Source organism: Hydra vulgaris, chromosome 12, assembly GCF_038396675.1.
Source record: "Hydra vulgaris chromosome 12, alternate assembly HydraT2T_AEP".
Classification (NCBI taxonomy): domain Eukaryota; kingdom Metazoa; phylum Cnidaria; class Hydrozoa; order Anthoathecata; family Hydridae; genus Hydra; species Hydra vulgaris.
The window spans coordinates 46,432,946-46,451,855 of record NC_088931.1 but is presented as its reverse complement, the minus strand read 5'-3'; the positions used below and the strand labels follow the sequence as shown (position 1 = coordinate 46,451,855).

General features: G+C 26.5%; 2 protein-coding genes across 4 annotated transcripts in view; both read right to left on the bottom strand.

The window, feature by feature from the left end:
- The window catches only part of LOC100201900 (ubiquitin-like modifier-activating enzyme ATG7), a 62,039-nt gene extending 51,861 nt beyond the window's left edge, over positions 1–10,178 (bottom strand). For both annotated transcript variants that reach the window (XM_065813459.1, XM_065813460.1), the window contains exon 1: positions 9,978–10,178. In XM_065813459.1, the coding sequence (XP_065669531.1) occupies positions 9,978–10,113 (136 nt within the window). In that variant the 5' untranslated portion in view covers positions 10,114–10,178. The remainder of the gene's footprint in view (positions 1–9,977) is intronic.
- Positions 10,179–10,684: 506 nt separating this feature from the next.
- LOC100205554 (SH2 domain-containing protein 4A) overlaps positions 10,685–18,910 on the bottom strand; it is a 31,600-nt gene continuing 23,374 nt past the window's right edge. For both annotated transcript variants that reach the window (XM_065813461.1, XM_065813462.1), the window contains 2 exons: positions 11,379–11,686; positions 10,685–11,301 (listed from right to left, as the gene is read on the bottom strand). In XM_065813461.1, coding sequence (XP_065669533.1) covers positions 10,973–11,301; positions 11,379–11,686 — 637 coding nt within the window. In that variant the 3' untranslated portion in view covers positions 10,685–10,972. The remainder of the gene's footprint in view (positions 11,302–11,378; positions 11,687–18,910) is intronic.

Sequence of the window (18,910 nt, the reverse complement as noted above, 5' to 3'; positions counted from 1 at the left end):
ATTAAATTTCATCTTTGAAAGTTTACGTGGCTGCGAGTAAAGTCTAGTTGGAAGGAAAGGACCAGATGCTGGTCTCTTAGGCAGTGGTTGCCATTCATTTGAATACAATAACTTGAATTTCATAATTTCTTCTGGTGTGTACATAATACAACTAATGTCTGTTACTACTGGATCACTAGTTTTAAACCCAGGTCTAATTGATATATAGTATGAAACCGGTGCGTAGGATTTAAAGAAGTCATGGGTTAGATATTTCACCGAGTATGGATTTTTAAAACACGTTTTGCGACATACGCCAACATAGTCAGTCAGCAAATAAATTTCTTTTTTCCTCAAATGGTGTTCAATTGTACTATGAACTGAATCTACTTCCATTTGGGTGTGACCTTTTTCCAAGTAGTGCTGTTCTATCGTGACCTTATGTTCAATTGCTAAGGCTAACAAGGCATTCGAGACAACTGCGTTTCGGTTTTGATAACAGCAACCAGTTGATAAAGGCATGGTCCGATATCATACTCGCAAACACGTCTCCGTCTAAACCTCCTTCGCTTTCATTCCTTAAGTAGCATGTGACGTTACCATTAGCCTCATTGTAAATTGTAAAATTATGAATGTATAATTTTGTTTTGTAGTAGAATGCATTGGCTTTAAGAAATGGAGCCATTTTGACAGCTTGGACGCCCATAGTGAACACTACAATCTTATCTGGATGTGCAATGGAGTCAGCTTTATCTGCAGCTTTTTGACTTCGAGCTTCTTCTTTACGTTGCTGATGAACATTGTATACTTCATCTGAAATATGACCTAATTTATGTGACGCGCATGTGTCACATTGATCTTTTTTGGGACGGTAAATTGCTAAGTTAAGAGCTTCAAACTTAACTGCTACAATTGTTCTCGAGAGTGGTTTCAGTTGGGGAGAATTGCTTTAAATGACTTTTTGTATAAACGCTACAAGACCATTGCAGACATTATTGGTGGTTCAAGATAGAGTTTATTAGTCGTGGCTCTACAGTAGTGAGATGGAAGAGTGGGAAGATTTTTCAAAAAAGTCAGTAGAAATGTTTTCCTCTCATTATCAGCTGGAGTATTACAACGATTTCTCTTTGGTAAAGCTTTTGTATTGAGGGTTTTGTGCATACCACTACCATCTAGACTGGACTGCGCCCAGTCACGAACCTGCCACTTGCGCATTTCTAATGTGGCAAGAAACATCTTCTTGCAAACTTGAAATCTTCTATCGTCTTTTTTTAAAAAATACTTTAGAGTTGAATTATGGTGCGTTGTCTCGACTGTCTTTCGCTTTTGCTCCATCCTTTCTGCGAGAGTTGCAATATAGAAAATAAAGAAAATTTCTCCTCGATCTCCCTAATCGATGAGAAAATTTTTCCTTGATCTCCTTCATTGATGCTTTGACAAAAACGATTCTTTGCTTTTTCATAGCGACTAGATTGACACGCAGGACCTATACTGCATGGTGCTTTGACTTCTGATTGTACAAAATTACCACCAGGGTTTTTTTTCAGACCTCTGTACTCTTCTCCTTTCATTCGCTTTAGAGCATTACGCTTTCTCTCCCAGTTATTTGGTTGAGCTCGCCCTCGTTTGCATCTTGTTTTCTTTGTTATTGACGGTTGTATTTGAAAGTTTGGGGGATGTTCTTGATCATTTGAACTCACATGAACTAATGAACGGGTCACGCAATTATTCAAAGAAATGCCGGGTTGAGGAGACTTGTGACTGGTTACCGACATTTGTGAATCAACAGATACGCAGGCAGCACCAGAAAAGAGCGGTGAATTTTCCACATCTGATTCATCATTGTCGGAGGATTCTGAGGACTCGTGTTCATTGGAATAGTTTGAACCAGAATCTTGAAGATTGCTGGAATCACTAGATTCATTTTCTGCACCGGTATCATTTACTGTAACAATTTCAGAATTAGACAAGTGTTGTGTCGAGAGCTCACTATGATCCTGGTTTTCGGTTGAGCCAAAAACTCCATCAATTGACTCAAAGTTGATTAAATCAGACATGTTAGCTGTGTCTATATCCCCAAATGTCACATTCATTAACGATGAATTTATAGTAATGTTGTTGTTGACAGCATCCATATCATAATCTAGATATAGTATGATTTTACTTTTAAGCATGTCTTTTTACAAAATAATAGTAAACAAATAAAAACAAAAAATAGAGCTTACAATTAATTATATTTATTAGAAAAATATATTTTACTGGCAATCTAACTAACTCCATTAACCTTATTAATTTCATTGGACCATGTGGCGATTCTAAATTTGTGGTTTAATTGCAAAATCAAGTATCAGTAATATATAGAAGTGCAAAATCACGTATCAGCGCTGCACATTATAACCTATCATAATCACCCTAATCATTCAGAAATATCTAATTATTAAATAATTTAAATCATACTCACTTGTTAGTACGTTTCTTGTAGTCATTTAAAAATAAAAATTTGTCACGATTTACTTGATAAAGGAAATTATCTTTGAATGATTTTTTGCACACTACTATAACCACCAAAAGTACTGTCAGAAATACTTTGTTATTGATGATACGTGGTTTTGCTTTCACATTTTAGGCTAATGTAATTACGTGGTTATGTCACATGATAAACTCTATTTAATTCTTTGGTCGGACTGTTAAGAGCTTTTGCAGTTACATGGTACCACTTTATAGAAACGTTTTAAGTAATAAAATATAAAAGCCCAAAAGTTGCTGTTACGAGGTTTTGCAGTTTCACTGAAGATATATATATATACATATATATATATATATATATATATATATATATATATATATATATATATATATATATATATATATATATATATATATATATATATATTAGCCTCTCCCATAATTTTTTTTTAACAACCAATTTTTATGCAGAGTGGCTAATGAGTGGTGTAGATGTCATATTTATATGAAAAATTTTTGTTTATTCTTCATAAAAGTATTCGCGCCAATTGTTCGAAGTTATGCTTTTCATGATTTTTTACCGAATTTAGAGCAATTTGCAAGCATTGGCGCAAATAGATTCTGATGTCAAATCCAGTTAATTTGTTCAATAATATTTTTTTAATGTGTTCCTGTACCAAAAAAACACTGTGTTTATTAATTTAAGAAATATGTTGTACCTATATACACTTGGCTTATGTAATGTGATTTGTTGATCTTTAGACTTTTTTCCAGTTATACAACAAACTTTATAATTTTTACCACATTTTGGTATCAAATGTTTTTTTTAAAAATACTGTTACTAGAGCCTTGGATCAAACAAATCCAAATCCAAAATGTTTTCCTTAAAAGATTGGCTAAAAGACTTTTGATCTTTTGTTGTAAAATAAACTAGATCAAAACGTATCAATGTGATTCAAAAATATATACACACATTTTTTCTGTGGTTATTTCAGGTGCTCCTAAAATAACCACAGACCTAATGGTCGCATCACAGAGCACCGCAGAAGAACATTTATCTTGGAAGTTTACACTTACTTCATATTGAAAAAAAGCCTAGAGAAGGAAACAAACCAAATCTGTGAAGGATCCAGCATTTTTTGGTGTTTGAGGCGCAAACTCGAAACAATAGTATGTTTATACTTATGTCAAATAATGATGCTTTGCAAAATATTGCAATGATTGGAAGCTGGGATCAAAAAAAGCCCTAAAATTTCATACCCCCTGTCCAAAACGTTAGAGCAACAAGTTGGTAAAATAATTTTTTTTGCTATTCTTAACTATGTTGATATTCATCAATAAGTTTCATTGTATTATCTCTCAGCGTTCATAAATTATGACCATATGAAGTTTAAACCCCCTGAATTTGAGGAGGTTACAAATTTTATATGGTCATAATTTTTGAACGCTTAGAGATAGTAAAACATTACTTAAAATTTATCTATGAATATAAGTTTAGTTAAGAATAGCAAAAAAATTTCATCAACTTGTTGCTCTCACGTTTGGGGCAGGGGGATAAAATTTTAGGGCTTTTTTGTTCCCAGCCTCCATTCAACTTTTTAAAAAGCATCATTATTTGACATAAGTATAAACATACAAATGTTTGGATCTTGCTCCATGTTAGCTATCCAAACACCAAAAAATGCTGGATCCGTCACTGCCACAGATCTCTTCTAAAGCAAATTTACTTCAGAATTCAGCATTTAAACACTGGAAATGTATAATAAATATTTATTTAAATATACATTTTCAGCTTAAAACAAATATCTTAAGAAAATATGTAAAAAAATAAACTTTAAATGTACTTTTAAGGTTCAGAGTTTGCAGTTAGGTATCAGATCAAAATTCAAATTATTAGAACCATTTAATAACAAGAATGTGAGAAAGCAGTTGCCGTAGTAAGCTCCTTGAATCCACTTTTTTTCTTTTTTAATGGTTTTTAAAAAGAACTCTTTATTTGAAGTAGCTTCTAAAGCTTCTCCAAGCTTGTCACACGGTCAACATTATCTTGAATAAATTTTACTGTAAGCACAGCCAAATTGAGTTTTTTATTACAAAATATTTTTCTTAAAATAAGAAATATGTTTCTTGTTTTAAGAAATATCCTACCCTGCTTGTTTTAAGAAATATCCTACCCTGCAATTTATTTTTAAAAACAAGAAACATATTTCTTTTTTTGAGAAATAAATTTCTTAAATTATGGTCAATAGATTTACAATAGTGCTATGAGTTCTGATGAGTTGTTAGCAACTTTGAAAGGTTTTAAAAGTTTTTGAATTCATTGTATCCAAAAAGTCTAAGGGAGTCTCATCCTAAGGCATTTTTTTAAACTATGACCTAGAATACCAATAATTACCCAGTAGTCTGGTGAAATATACAACTCAAGACCTAGTGGCTGGTCTTTATCAACAAAAACTACTTTCAGAAGGATTTCAGCTTCAATTCTATCCGTCTTTTTATCTTTTTGGACCTCCCTTTGTTTTTGAATGCAGAACTTTTTACCATTTTTATATTGTGATCTCGGTCAAAAGATGCTAACGCCAGCACCAAATACCTCTATGGTTTTACCATAATTTGAATTTCACCTCTGGATTAGGCTCAATATACATCTGCCAATAGTCTTGTTGATCTTAAAAGTGTAAATTAAAAATAATGCAATATATATAAAATAAGGTTTAAAATGGCACTGCTAAAAACTTATTAACATTTAATTTTGACAAGATAAAATAAAAGTGCTATTTCTATTGATTTCATTTTTATTACATTTCTACTGATTTTAAGAAAAAGTATGTCATTGGAAAAAAAAAAAAGGTTTAGAGTTATTTTCTTTGTATTTTACATCTGCTTTTAAACCATTTTATAAACCATTGTTTTTAAACAATTTGTTACTTCATGACATTAATAATTCTTAAGTAATAAGACTAAAATATCAATACTTATGAAATTAAGTTTTACTTTAAAAATTGCAGACAGAAAAGTTGCAGGTCAAAAACTGCCATGCCCTGGAGAGAGAAATGTAATCAGCCATTCTACTTATCTCTTTAAGTATTTTATTACCCAGAATACAAACCTGCCTGATTTTAGAGAAACGCAACTTGAGTTTCATGAAATTCAAGGCGTGTGAAACAGCTCCCTATTTTTTAATTTTCACCTAACGGTCTGATCTTTTTCCACAAGTTTACAACAATCTCTACACTTCTCAAAAGTCTAAATGTAAATAATTTAAAAGTCAGAAACTTGTACATTTTGTTTTTGCAAAAAAGTATTTTAAATCAATGCACATATGTTTAGTTTTTCTTAGAAAATATACTAATAAAACCGGGAATTTAAAGCACATAAATGGTTTTTTGGTCATGAGATCTGCAATCTAATAAATTAATGGAAAATCTTGAAAATCTGGAAAAAAAAATGTATGCGGTGTCGGGTCAAAACCAAACTAACTAAAGGGAAAACAGCTATTACTAGTGAATCCAATTAAATTTCTGATATATACTACTCAATTAGACTTGATAAAACATCTGTATGCAAGTTATACTTTTAAATTTGTTAAGTTTCTCTAACAACTTGTTTATAGACATCTTTTTTTGTTTTCGTTAACATTTCGTTAACCTCAGTTATAAAACTGACATTTTAAGATGTGGTTGAAAGAAAATCTTTTAAATGAGTTAGAAACACGAGTTTATATTATATTCATTATATGTTCTATATTCATTATGTGCTCTATAGTCATTATATGTTCTATATTCCAATCAAATATAATTGTGAGGAATTTAATTCTACTTGCTAAAATTCAATTTTGATGTCAACAGTGCAGCACCATATCTGAAATTATGAACTAAAAGAATGCTTAGCAGGTCTTGTTAAGATGCGTTACGCTGTTCACATTTTATGTACAAAATCTTACCTATGCATTAAGTCATTTACGTTATGCCCTAAACTTTTTTGCATTGGAATATTTAAACAGTCTTTTGGTATAGTTTATGCTAAAAAACATTAAGCAGTAATTAATTGTTGTAAAAAACATTTTCACTACTATTGTACAATAATTTTTTTTTGTGGATAAAAAAGCAATTTTTTTTTTATACTTTCTGTTTTCAAAAAATTTTTTATTTAAAATTAATTTATTATATTCAAATTATTTCTTTTTTTAGTTTAAAAATTTCCTAACTATGTTAAAGAAAAGAAAATTCTTTTTGTCATAGTTTGGAAATTTTAAACATAAATATATTACTTTTTTAGGTTTGACTTACATTCAACTATTTTTTTTAATTTATAGTTTCAAATCAATAAATTCTTACATCCCATTACAAAAGTGCTAATATACAAAAGTGCTTAATGCACTTGAAACTGCAGGTCTTGTTTTAAAGCGTTACGCGTAGAGCAATTTACGTACGCCTTATGCGATTTTATGTAAGCAATAAGCGATTTCGTTTAAGCAACTTTTTATCATTTTTAATTTTTAAATAATACTATAAGCGGTATGATAAAGGAAGTTATTAATTTTAAAAAAAGTCACATTAACTTTTGAATGAGGTTTAGTAAAAATATTTGATACAAAAGTTTAAATGACAATTATGTTTGATTTAAGTGCTATTTACTAATGAAAAAAACTCAAATAAAATTAAGTTTATTTTTATTTTGGTTTTATTTTATTGTAATGATTGATTTTTTCACTTGAAAATTGATAATACTTTAAGCTTGGTCATAAAAACATAATTTAATTCTGATAAAAAATATATGATTTAATTTAAAACTAATTTAATTAAAATATATAATTTTATTCTGATAAAAAAAAATAATTTAATTTAGATTTTAAAAATATATAATTTAATTTTGATTTAAAAAATATATTTAAGTTTATCAAAATCTAAGTTAATGCTTGGGTTTAACTATCAAATTTATTTAAAAATATTACTAAATATTATTCAATATTGAAATTTAGTTTGTTCTTAAAAAAAAAGAAGCTCATTTTATCGCAATTGTTTTTTGCTTTAAAACAATTGCCCCCTTATTTAAAAAAAAAAACAATTAAATTGTGAGAAAACAAACATAAGATGATAATGTTGTGTGTTATGAATGCTTTAAGAAATAAATAGTATAATTTTAAATAAGTATAAGTTTTTTAAAATAAGGAAATAATTCTTTTTTCAAACAACATTAAAATTTTATTGATATTTTTTTAAATAAAAATATTGTTTCATTTAAATATATTTTATAAACATTTTATAAAGAAAAAGACTTAAAATGTTTTTTAAAGTTTCAAATTATATTTAATTACAATGCGGTACTTTAAAGTACCCAAAAAATACCGCTAGAACCTAAACTGATAGAAAAATTTATTTTAGCCACATGTTATGGGAAATTTAATTTCCATTCTGATAGTATAATTTTTATGCAGCTGAAACTTAAAGTTAAATAGAAAATCAAAAACGTATAAAAAAAAACTCTTTTCTGATAAAACTGCACACTTGATTAATAATTAAGTGACTAACTTTATCTAATTAACATAATGTTAATTGCAGTTTAATTAAAAATGAATTATTATGTTATTTGTCAATACAATCATCACTTACTCTTAATTAAAAATGAATTATTATGTTATTCCTCAATACAATCATCACTTACTCTTTATTAAAAATCAATTATGTTATTTCTCAAAATAATCATCACTCACTCAATTAAACTCAACTCACTTCGAAATGTCAACTAAAAAAACAATAATGTACAATGAAGATGATATATACTAACCAAATTAACTAATATGAAAGAAAAGTATACATCACTGAGAAAAGCTGCATTCAAATATAGCGTTACAGTCTCAATACTCAAAGATCGCAAACATAACTACAACAAAGGTTTCCATGACTCAGGTATAACAATGGTAGTCTTAAACAAAACCGAAAGAATGATGTGTTTTAATCACTTGGTGACTGGGATTATGGTTAAACCCAAAATGAACTCCTCTGATTTGTAACTGGCTACCTTAAATGTGGATGTTGGTTGCATTTATTCAAAAATAGCGAGCCTGGCTAAGACTATTTTCATGGCTTTATTAAGAGATGGTCAAAAAAATTCCAACAAGAAAAGCGGACAGCTTAGCATCTAACAGAGCTGATCCTTGTACGCCAGAAATAATTGATCATTATTTTAAATGCGTGGCCAAGCAATACAGCAAAAAGGTTTTTCACGTGATCAAACGCGGAACAGTTAATTTGGGTTAAAAGTAAAAAAAAGAGCTTATTCAAACAACATTTTTGTAATTGTGTAATTGTATATTGAAAGTATATAAAGATAAAAAAAAAACTTAAATTCAGATTTCAAATGGTTTTTAAGTTTATGTTTTCATTCAATTTTTTCATTCAAATTGTTTTGCAATAAAAAGTGAAACAAAAATATTTGGTTTAATTGAATTATATTTCCTTATGCTTTAGAATACGCTCAATTTATTTTTTTAAATAAACCGAATTATATTTCCTTATGCTTTAGAATATGCTCAAATTATTTTTTTAATAAACCGAATTATATTTCCTTATGCTTTAGAATATGCTCAATTTATTTTTTTAAATAAACAGAATTATATTTCCTTATGCTTAAGAATATGCTCAATTTATTTTTTTAAATAAAAATTTCTTTGAACAGAACAGTAGAATAATTTTTTTTTTTCAATTTAACTTTTTTACAATTTATTTTTATTTTAACTTTGGCAATCACTGGTTTAATGTTTGCAATAGAATGTTTCTACTTTTAAAACAAGAAACAAAATATAATTAACTACTAAAAACAGTTACAATTTGAATAAAATTTTCTTTTTCATTTACACTATGTTCTAAATCTTATATTGCTACTGTAGCTAGATATACGTTTAACTTTCAGCAATGATTCTCACTATGCTGGGTATTATGGGCTGGGTATTACAGATGCTGCTGAATTAAACTTAAAATTATTGAGTGTTGAAATTTTTAAAAATTTTTCCAATTTTCTTTTTAATTTCAAATTAATCACAAAATTATTTGAGAATTATAAGAGAAATTTAGAGGAATAAAATTCTTTTGTTCAAACAGATTTCTTTTTAAATTAAATCCCTAGAAACAACTTGCCTATTTATAGAAAATGTTTGATCTTGATATCGCAAAAGCAATAATGTTATGTATACATTTATTTAAAAAAAAAATACTTTGCAATATAAATATAAACACAAAAATAAAGTTTCATTTTTCTTATAGTTACAATGTTTGAATTTTTTATAAAGTGGTTTGAATTTAAATCTAATTGCAATATAGTAATTTAAAATAAACGATTGAGGCAATTTTACTTTTAATGATATAAATATCAAAGCTGAAATATACATTTATTAGCAATGAAATCTCTTACATACATACGTACATACATTTTTAATTTTCTATTTTTATATAATATGTTTGTAGTATTTACAATTTTGTATATTAATTTCTACAATTTTCTAATAAATTATTAAAAGTTTAAAAATTTCTTACTATTCACAAAAGATCCAACAATATCTTTAGCTGTATCATCAAGTTTATATTCCTCAAGTTTGTGCTTACTAAGCTCATGCCAAAAACTAACATTAACAGCACTTGAGAAAGCCACATATTGGAGAGTTGTAGGCATATTATAAATCCAATATAAGAAAAATGACTTTATGTGTATAAAATACTTTATCTAAAAAAAGAAACCACCACATACATTAACAAATGCAAAATATTAAATGACAACATAAAACCTATGTATAATTATTCAACTAAAACTGAACCCACTACTTGTTCAACAGCAAAAAAACATTAGAGAAAAATTTCACATAAATATTAAAAATCGATAGATCAATAGATTTCACATAAATGATAAAAACTGACAAATCAATAGATTTCATATAGATGTTAAAAGTCATCAAATCAATTGACAAAAATTGGCATACAACAGACTTAAAATTAAGCTAAGAAAATGGTATATTACCAGATTTCACATAAATAGCAATATAGTCCACAAAAGTTTAAAAAAATGATACATCAACAGTTTTTAAGCATAAATTTAAAATGGCAGAGCTTAAATTTACAAAAATAAATGTTTTAAAGCTTAAGACACAAATAAGGAAAAATTTTTAACAGTATGTAAACTTTTATTTTTATTTTGTTTATTGAATAAAATTGAATTTTTATTGAAGTTTTAAAATATGAATAACGAGTTTTAAAAACAAAAAAATTTCCTTAATCAAAAAAAGAATATAAAATCATCATACATATAAATAAACATATTCTCTATAAAAATAAAAAATACTCATTATAATGAAAACACAAATCATACTATTTACAACTGTGTGCAAAATACAGACAATAATTCCTAATCTTTTTATCTACAAATTTTCTACAAATTTATTTAACAAGGTAAATTAGGTTTACAAATAACATTATAATAATATAAATATAATTTGTTGTTATCTGTATGCAATGCAAAACAGTTTATGTATATCATATTAAACCAAAGTATTTTCAACAAACAAATCAGCATAATCTGGTGGGTTAGTTTCTTGACCGCATGGATAAATTAATATCTCCTGACCTAATCCAGATATAGGATTTATTTTATGATAATCAATTAATTCATTTAAAGAATTATGAACAATCTGTTCTGTACCAAAAAATTGATAACCATTAGCAGAAGTATCAATAAGAAAATGTTTACATCGAGCAATGTCTTTAAACGATACTGTATAACCCCATACACGTTCGCTAACTCTTACTAAAAAGGAACCTTTGTCTTTCTTTTCTAAAATTTTCTCTGCTTCATGGCGGGAAATAATACCTGTTAAAAAATATATATATATTGTTTTATAAAAGTCAGAAAATAAAAAACTCATATATAAACAAATGAAAACAAACCATGAAACCATAATAATGGATTAAACTCTTTATCAAGCCCAGCTTGGCGAGAATATTCAATTTCCTTCCACCATTTTGAAACCTCTTCTCGGTTTTTAGGCCTAGCAGGTCGAATTTGATTTTTTACAAAATCAGGCTGTTCAGGTGCTGGAGGAGGTCGATTTGTGGGTTTAACCACATCACGTTTAATAGCAACAGTATCATTTTGACTTCTTGTGACAGTACTGACATTTACTGGACCAGATATTGTTGGTCGTGGCGGAAGAGGTGGGCGCATTAACCGATCATCTTTTTTCAAAGATTTTCGACTAATAAAGAAATAAAAACATTTTGTTAAAGAAATATTTTTTATTAGTATTAGACATAAAAACTCTAGTTTAACAATTTTATGAATTAGAAAATATTATCTAAAGTTTTCATTTTTTTTAAAAACAAAAAGTGAAAATAAGATAAATAAGATTAATAAAAATATATTTTGTTTTTAAAATAAAAAATGATTAAAATTAAAACAGTGCTCCCAAACAATACTTACATCAAAAAATACACATTTTATAATGAACAAAGATATACAAATAATATAACGCCAAACAGAAACATACATAATAAAAAATTGACTGCAAAATAAAAAGTATGCATACAATAATATAAGGCCTAAAAATGGGAAAAAATGCTAAGGTGTAAACGTAATTTGTGTAGTAGCAAAGTAACAAACATCTCCTCAGAGACCACTTTACCTTATCATGCCAGATAAGCGTTATCAATGATTAAGCTTTGCAGTATGAAATAGGCAACTTATGCCTATTTCATACTGCAGTAAAAAAGGACTCATTTCAAATAACCATAAACCCAAACACACCTAAAAACATGCAAAAATTCAGATTTTATCTGAAGAAGGTTACTAGTGTGATAAAATAGCAAAAAGTCCTAAAAAATTCCTAAGTCAAGTGTAATATACACGTTAACACAATTAAGAACATGGACAAACTAGACTAAAAATGCACAGGAAGACCGAGATGCACAAAAAAGATGGAAGACAAATATATAATAGTTAAAAGCAAACGTAATAGACGACTTCCAGCCACTGCGATTAAAGAAGAATTAAATAAAGAAAAACTCTAATATCAGTTAATATGGTCAAGAGACGATTATGTAGAGTCGTCTATATAAATGGTCGTTTATATATGTGTATAATACGTGTATAATAGCATGTCAAAAACCTTTGTTACAGCGTGTATATAAACAAAAACAGTTTAAATGGGCAGATCAAAAATGGTCGTTTATATATGTGTATAATACGTGTATAATAGCATGTCAAAAACCTTTGTTACAGCGTGTATATAAACAAAAACAGTTTAAATGGGCAGATCAAAAATTGTGGACATTGGATCAATAGAAAAAAGCCTTTTAGACTGATGATTCAAAGTTTGAATTATTTGGAACCAGGCATCTATGTCCGATGATTGGTAGGTGAACATGTTAATGATATTTGTTTGAGTTATTCAGTGAAACACACTGGTGGTTATGTCATGATTTAGGGTGAAAAAAGTTGGTGATTTAGTTAAATCAAATCAACATAAAAAAGTGTACAATAGTGTTTTGATTCATTATGCTGTGCCATTTGGTATTTATAATATTGGTAAAGGGTTTGTTTTTCAACAAGACAATGACCTTAAACACACTTTTAAATTATGTTCAAATTTTTAGATAAAAGAAAAGCAGAAAGTGCCTAAAACCATGACTTTGTTTTGTTTCCACAACTACCTGATATAAACCCTATTAAGAAACTGCGGGATGAGCTGGACAGAAGGGTACGCATAATGTTCCCAACTAATATAAATAGTCTCTGCGAATGTCTTCAAGATACCTGGAAAAACGTAAGTTTTGAAACATTAGATAAGTTACTCTCTCGAATGACAAATTCTGTAAGGCTGTCATCCGCGCTAAATCCGTGGTCATATTGATGAGAGTAAAATCTTGTTAAATTACTAAATTAAAATATTGTTGAGAAATGTATTAGTAGTAAATTTTTACTAAATGTATTAGTAATAAATTGTTACTGTTACCTGCAGAAACAGAAATTAGCATATAGCTAATGTTTATAATAAATATAGATAATATAGTTTTAAAACTCGGAGTTTCGTGTGTTTCCACAATCATCAGGCAAGTAGCAGAAAAATTAATTTTGCTACAAATTTTGTTTAGAAAATTACGGTTTTTATTTAGATTTTAAACGGAAACTTGAAAATAATTAGTCAGTGGGTGTAAGTTATTTATTAGTAATTAGTTTATAAAACTGATAAATAAAAATTTATAATTTAGGTTATTTAATTTTAATTGGACAAAATTAAAATTAAATAACCTAAAATTTAAAATAGTAATTGGTAATTACATATTTAAAATTTAAAATGAGGTAAAATAATTTATGTTGAATGCATAATCTATAAATAATTTTAGATTTTTAAGAAAAAATAAATAATATATAAAAAAAATATATAAAAAAATAATTAAAAAAAAAGAAAAAACTATTAGTGAATGTAATTAGTTAAGAAGGTTTGTAGCTAGCTATGTAATTTTTTAGTGAATATTTAATAAATGACTTGAAAAATTTAATAAATGACTTGGGATAATTTGTTTCCAATATTTTTGTCTCAGTGCTTCTGCAGTATCTGCAATGTTACTGGATCTGTATGTTGCTAATATGGGTGCTGGTCTAGTCTTGCAATAGAATGAATTTAATGGGAGAGCATGAACTATATCGTGATCTGACTTTCCAAGTGGTGGAAGGTTTATGTATACTGTTTTTGGAGTGCTCCAAAGTATTATATCTAAAACACAGTTTTGTCTAGTTAGTAATTCAATTGGTGAAGACTATATACATTGGTTATATTTTTAGTGTTGGCACCATTTAAGTCACTATTTACATATATTAGAGGTTTGTTATCAGGTGTATTGCTAGAGATAATATTTTCAATTTGGTGTAGGAGCTGGTAGGTTTATGGTTTTTGCTTGTTGGCTACCCACTCCGGTATGTATGCGCATGCTACAATGCAGGACGAGTAATCTGGTGGTAATCGTTGTGGGTAAATTCTTACTAGAGTGAGCTCTAGCTTGCCAATTTTGTTGTGGTCTTTGAACCAAATTGGTAACTATTTTAATTGGTGTAAGTGCTATTTTAATTGGTGTAATTTTGGCGAGTACCTTTTTTGAATCAAAACTAGTCCCTCCTCCACTTATTTGGTTGGTGTGTTCATTGCTAATATATATTTTGAAGGCAAATAGTAAAATAAAATATAGTAGAAAAAGTTCTTGAGGAATGTGTATTAAGTAATAAGTAAATACTTTTAGTATTAAGTATTAAGTAAAAAAAAAAATATTTATATAAAGTATTAAGTAATAAAAAAAATCCAGAAACTTACACTTAAGGAAAAAACGTGTCTTATTGATTCAAAGATTTAAGGGCCTGTATTGATTTCAGTTTAAAAGTAGAATTTATTAAAAAATTAATACTGTTGCACTTTCACTTCCCTTAAGACAAAAAAGTTAAACGTATGCTTTATGAATATGAATTTTTTTGATGCAGTGTTATAAGTTATAACATGTTTATAAGGAATTTAATTGTTTGTAAAAAATTGAAAAGGAGAAAGAAAAACCAACAAAAAAATGAATTAATTTTTTTAATTTAAATAACTTTTTTAATCAAAATTCTTTCTTAATTATAAGGAAATTTCTGCTTTTATTTTTTTGACATTGCATAATCTGTTATTTATATAAAGCTGATGTAACTATTATCAAATATTATTTTTCTAAACTAATATTTTTCGCAACTATTAGCACAAAAAAATAACTCTTTATAAGATGTCGTTTAATGTTTGTAATAAACTAGCGTTTTCTATTTTTTTGATAAAATCAATCATTATACAAAACAAACAAAATTTAAAATATCAAAAGTGGCGCTAATTTAAAATAAAATTTAACATGTACTATTTTTTAGATAATAATTTTTTGTTTTGTTTTTTATTTTATTTCTTAAATTGGTTAATTACTTTTTGTTATTGTTTATTATGAAAAATTAAATCTAGTCTAAATAAATATTCTTGCTGTTGCAAGATAATAAATATAAAATTTTTTGTTATTTTTATTTTATGATTTCTTTTTTTTTTCTATAGCATCTTTTTTTTTTCTTTTACTGAACATTTTTGATGGTAAAGATAGGTTCATAAAAATAAAATTTTCTTTGTTTTTTCTAAAGTTTGTAACATTTGTAAATAGCAGGAATATCAAATGTTATTGTCATACAAACTTTTTTATGTAATTGTCATTCAAACTTTATAAGTGGTTTTTATGAAATTAATTATTTCTTTTATCTTACCACTTAAATGACTTCTTTAGACTTGTTTAAATATTAAAAAATAGCTTACATGAAATAGTTGACAGCTTATATTAAATGGCTTAGGGCATATGTAAATGGTGCGCCAGTTTACGCTTTAAAACAAGGCCTGTATATATATATATATATATATATATATATATATATATATATATATACATTAAACATGTAAAAAATTAAACATGTAGTGAAGGATATAAAAAACTCTTTAGATTTTTAATAAAAATTGTGTAGGTGAAATTAAGAAAAAGCTGAGTTAAGAATGTAAAAACAACTTTATTCCTTTATAATTGTATAATATGTAAACCAGTGAATCGCTTGTGTAATAATATGTAAACAGTGAATCACCTATAATTAATAGTCAAGTTAGTATCAGACAAAACTTAAGGTGATATATACATACATTCATAAAAGATTTAATATAGTAGAAACATGTGTCGTAATAATAAGTTTGGATTGTCTCAGACCTCCCGATATTTGCACTTTTCTAACCAGGCCATAGAAAATACATTATGACTTTATTTACTGTTAGTTTCCTTTCCTTTGCTTACAAACTTCTGTAAGTTTAATTAAGTTGTTTGTTTAATTGTTAAATTGCTTAGCTAACTTTAATTAGGATGTTTGTTTTTGCAATACATTTTATAAAATCAATTAATGATAAAATAAATATGATGATAAAATAATTAATCATGTGATAATCAATAGATAAGTTGTTTAAATAAGAGATAGGGCTTACTGATTAAAATTCTTTCTACACCAGCCTTCTATGACTAATGTTTTTACACGATTCTTAATCAGGATAAATTTATGACAAATAGGAAAAATAGGGGCAAGAAATGTAAGAGTGCTATTTATTGTTACTTATACAAATTTATACAAACTATTACAAATTTTTTCTTTGGAATCATTAACTGAAAGAATATCAGGTAAAAATAAGGGCAGTGACTTGCATACATATCAAATACTGCAGATTAAGTTGTATTTTATGCATGTAAACAAAAAAAAGTATAAACGTAACTTATTTAAAATTTTTAGAAAAAAAATTCTTTTTAAAAAAGATTTAATTTATGCAAACTCTTTTCTTCAAAAACATTTTTAAAATAAAAATTTTTAATATGCAATATGTTGCTTTTTTTAATTTATTATTTTATGTACATAAAATATGATTTAACCAAATATGCACACACACTTTTTTTAAAAAACTGGTATATAACAGAAGTTGTGATTTCAACTGCTGCATTAACAACAGCAATTGCAGTATCATAACATGTTGATAGTAGATGACACAATATTAATGAACAAAATTGATGATTGTTACTCTTACAAAATTAATAATTGATAATTAAAAAAAAAAATTTGTTAAAATTATGTTAAAAAATATTTCATTATATTATTTCATTATATTAATCAATGTTATAAATATATATAATAAGAATTATATATAATATATACACCTATTTTTACTACACTTATTTTGCATTTTGATATTATTTTAATAATAGCTCCTCTTGTTTAAAATCTCAATTACTTCTAATTAAATTTCATCTTCCCACCTGCCCAATAAACAGTAGGGGAGTATTAATAAACGGAGGGTCAGAATTTTTTAAAACCAGATACTTCTAAAAACAACTTAAAATTTCTAAAAGTAATTTGAAATTTCTAACGCATTTGCCATCTATGTGAAAGATTTTTATGTCCTAATGTGTTTACATAAGTTAGCGCATTCAACATTGTATTTTCTTTTTGTAAATTGTTCTTTAGTAAGATGATTTTAGTTTTGAACTTTTTTTCAATATTAACAGTGTGAGGGTTCTAATAAGCTCCGTGTTGAATAAAGCCATAAAACTAATAAACGCCTAATCACCCCTCATTTCTGATGAATCTTTGTTGATGAAACACAGTGTCAAATGGAAAAAAATTTAGTTAAGTGATTTTCTACTAATATATATGTGTATGTATATATATATATATATATATATATATATATATATATATATATATATATATATATATATATATATATATATATATATATATATATATATATATATATATATATATATATATATATATATATATATATATATATATATATTATAAGGATGAGTTGAATGTTATATATATATATATATATATATATATATATGTAATAAGGATGAGTTGAATATTATATGTATATATGTATATATGTGTATATATATATATATATATATATATATATATATATATATATATATATATATATATATATATATATATATATATATATATATATATATATATATATATATATATATATATATATATATATATATATATATATATATATATATATTAGGGTGCATCCAACGCGCCACACATTCAAAAATTGATCTGTCTCTATTCATAAAACTTTCTATTGGTTCTCACAAGACACCCTGTTAAATTTTTTCAAAATTGAATGAGATTTAGGGGGGCCACCTCAAGTCTGAAACTTGCAACAAGACCCTAAACAGAAGGAAAAAAAGTTTTTCAAAAGTATGACATGTTGGGTCTCAAAAGAAGCAAAAATTTATAAAAATTTCAAAAAGAACAAAATTTTACACAAGAATTTTTATTCTAAGTTTTATTGCATAAAAATTATTATTTTTTAACAAAAAATTAAAAAAAAACTTTTTTTTTCATGTTTTTGTCAAAAAAAATTTTCAAGGTATTTTTAACAAAAAAATGACAACTATTTTTGAAATTTTTATAAAGTTTCGCTTCTTTTGAGACCCAACATGACATACTTCTGTTTAGGGTCTTGTTGCAAGTTTCAGACTTGAGGTGGCCCCCCTAAATCTCATTTAATTTTGAAAAAATTTAACTGGGTGTCTTGTGAGAACCAATAGAAAGTTTTAAGAATAGGGACAGATCAATTTTTGAATGTATGGGGCGTTGGATGCACCCTAATATATATATATTCATTTACATATATATATATATATATATATATATATATATATATATATATATATATATATATTATATATATATATATATATATATATAATAAGGATGAGTTCCAACAAAGATAATTTATCAATAAAAGAACTAATATATTCTAAAATTAGGGGAGAGTTATATACTAAACACCTTTAAGTTGTATATTAAAGTATTTATCTTA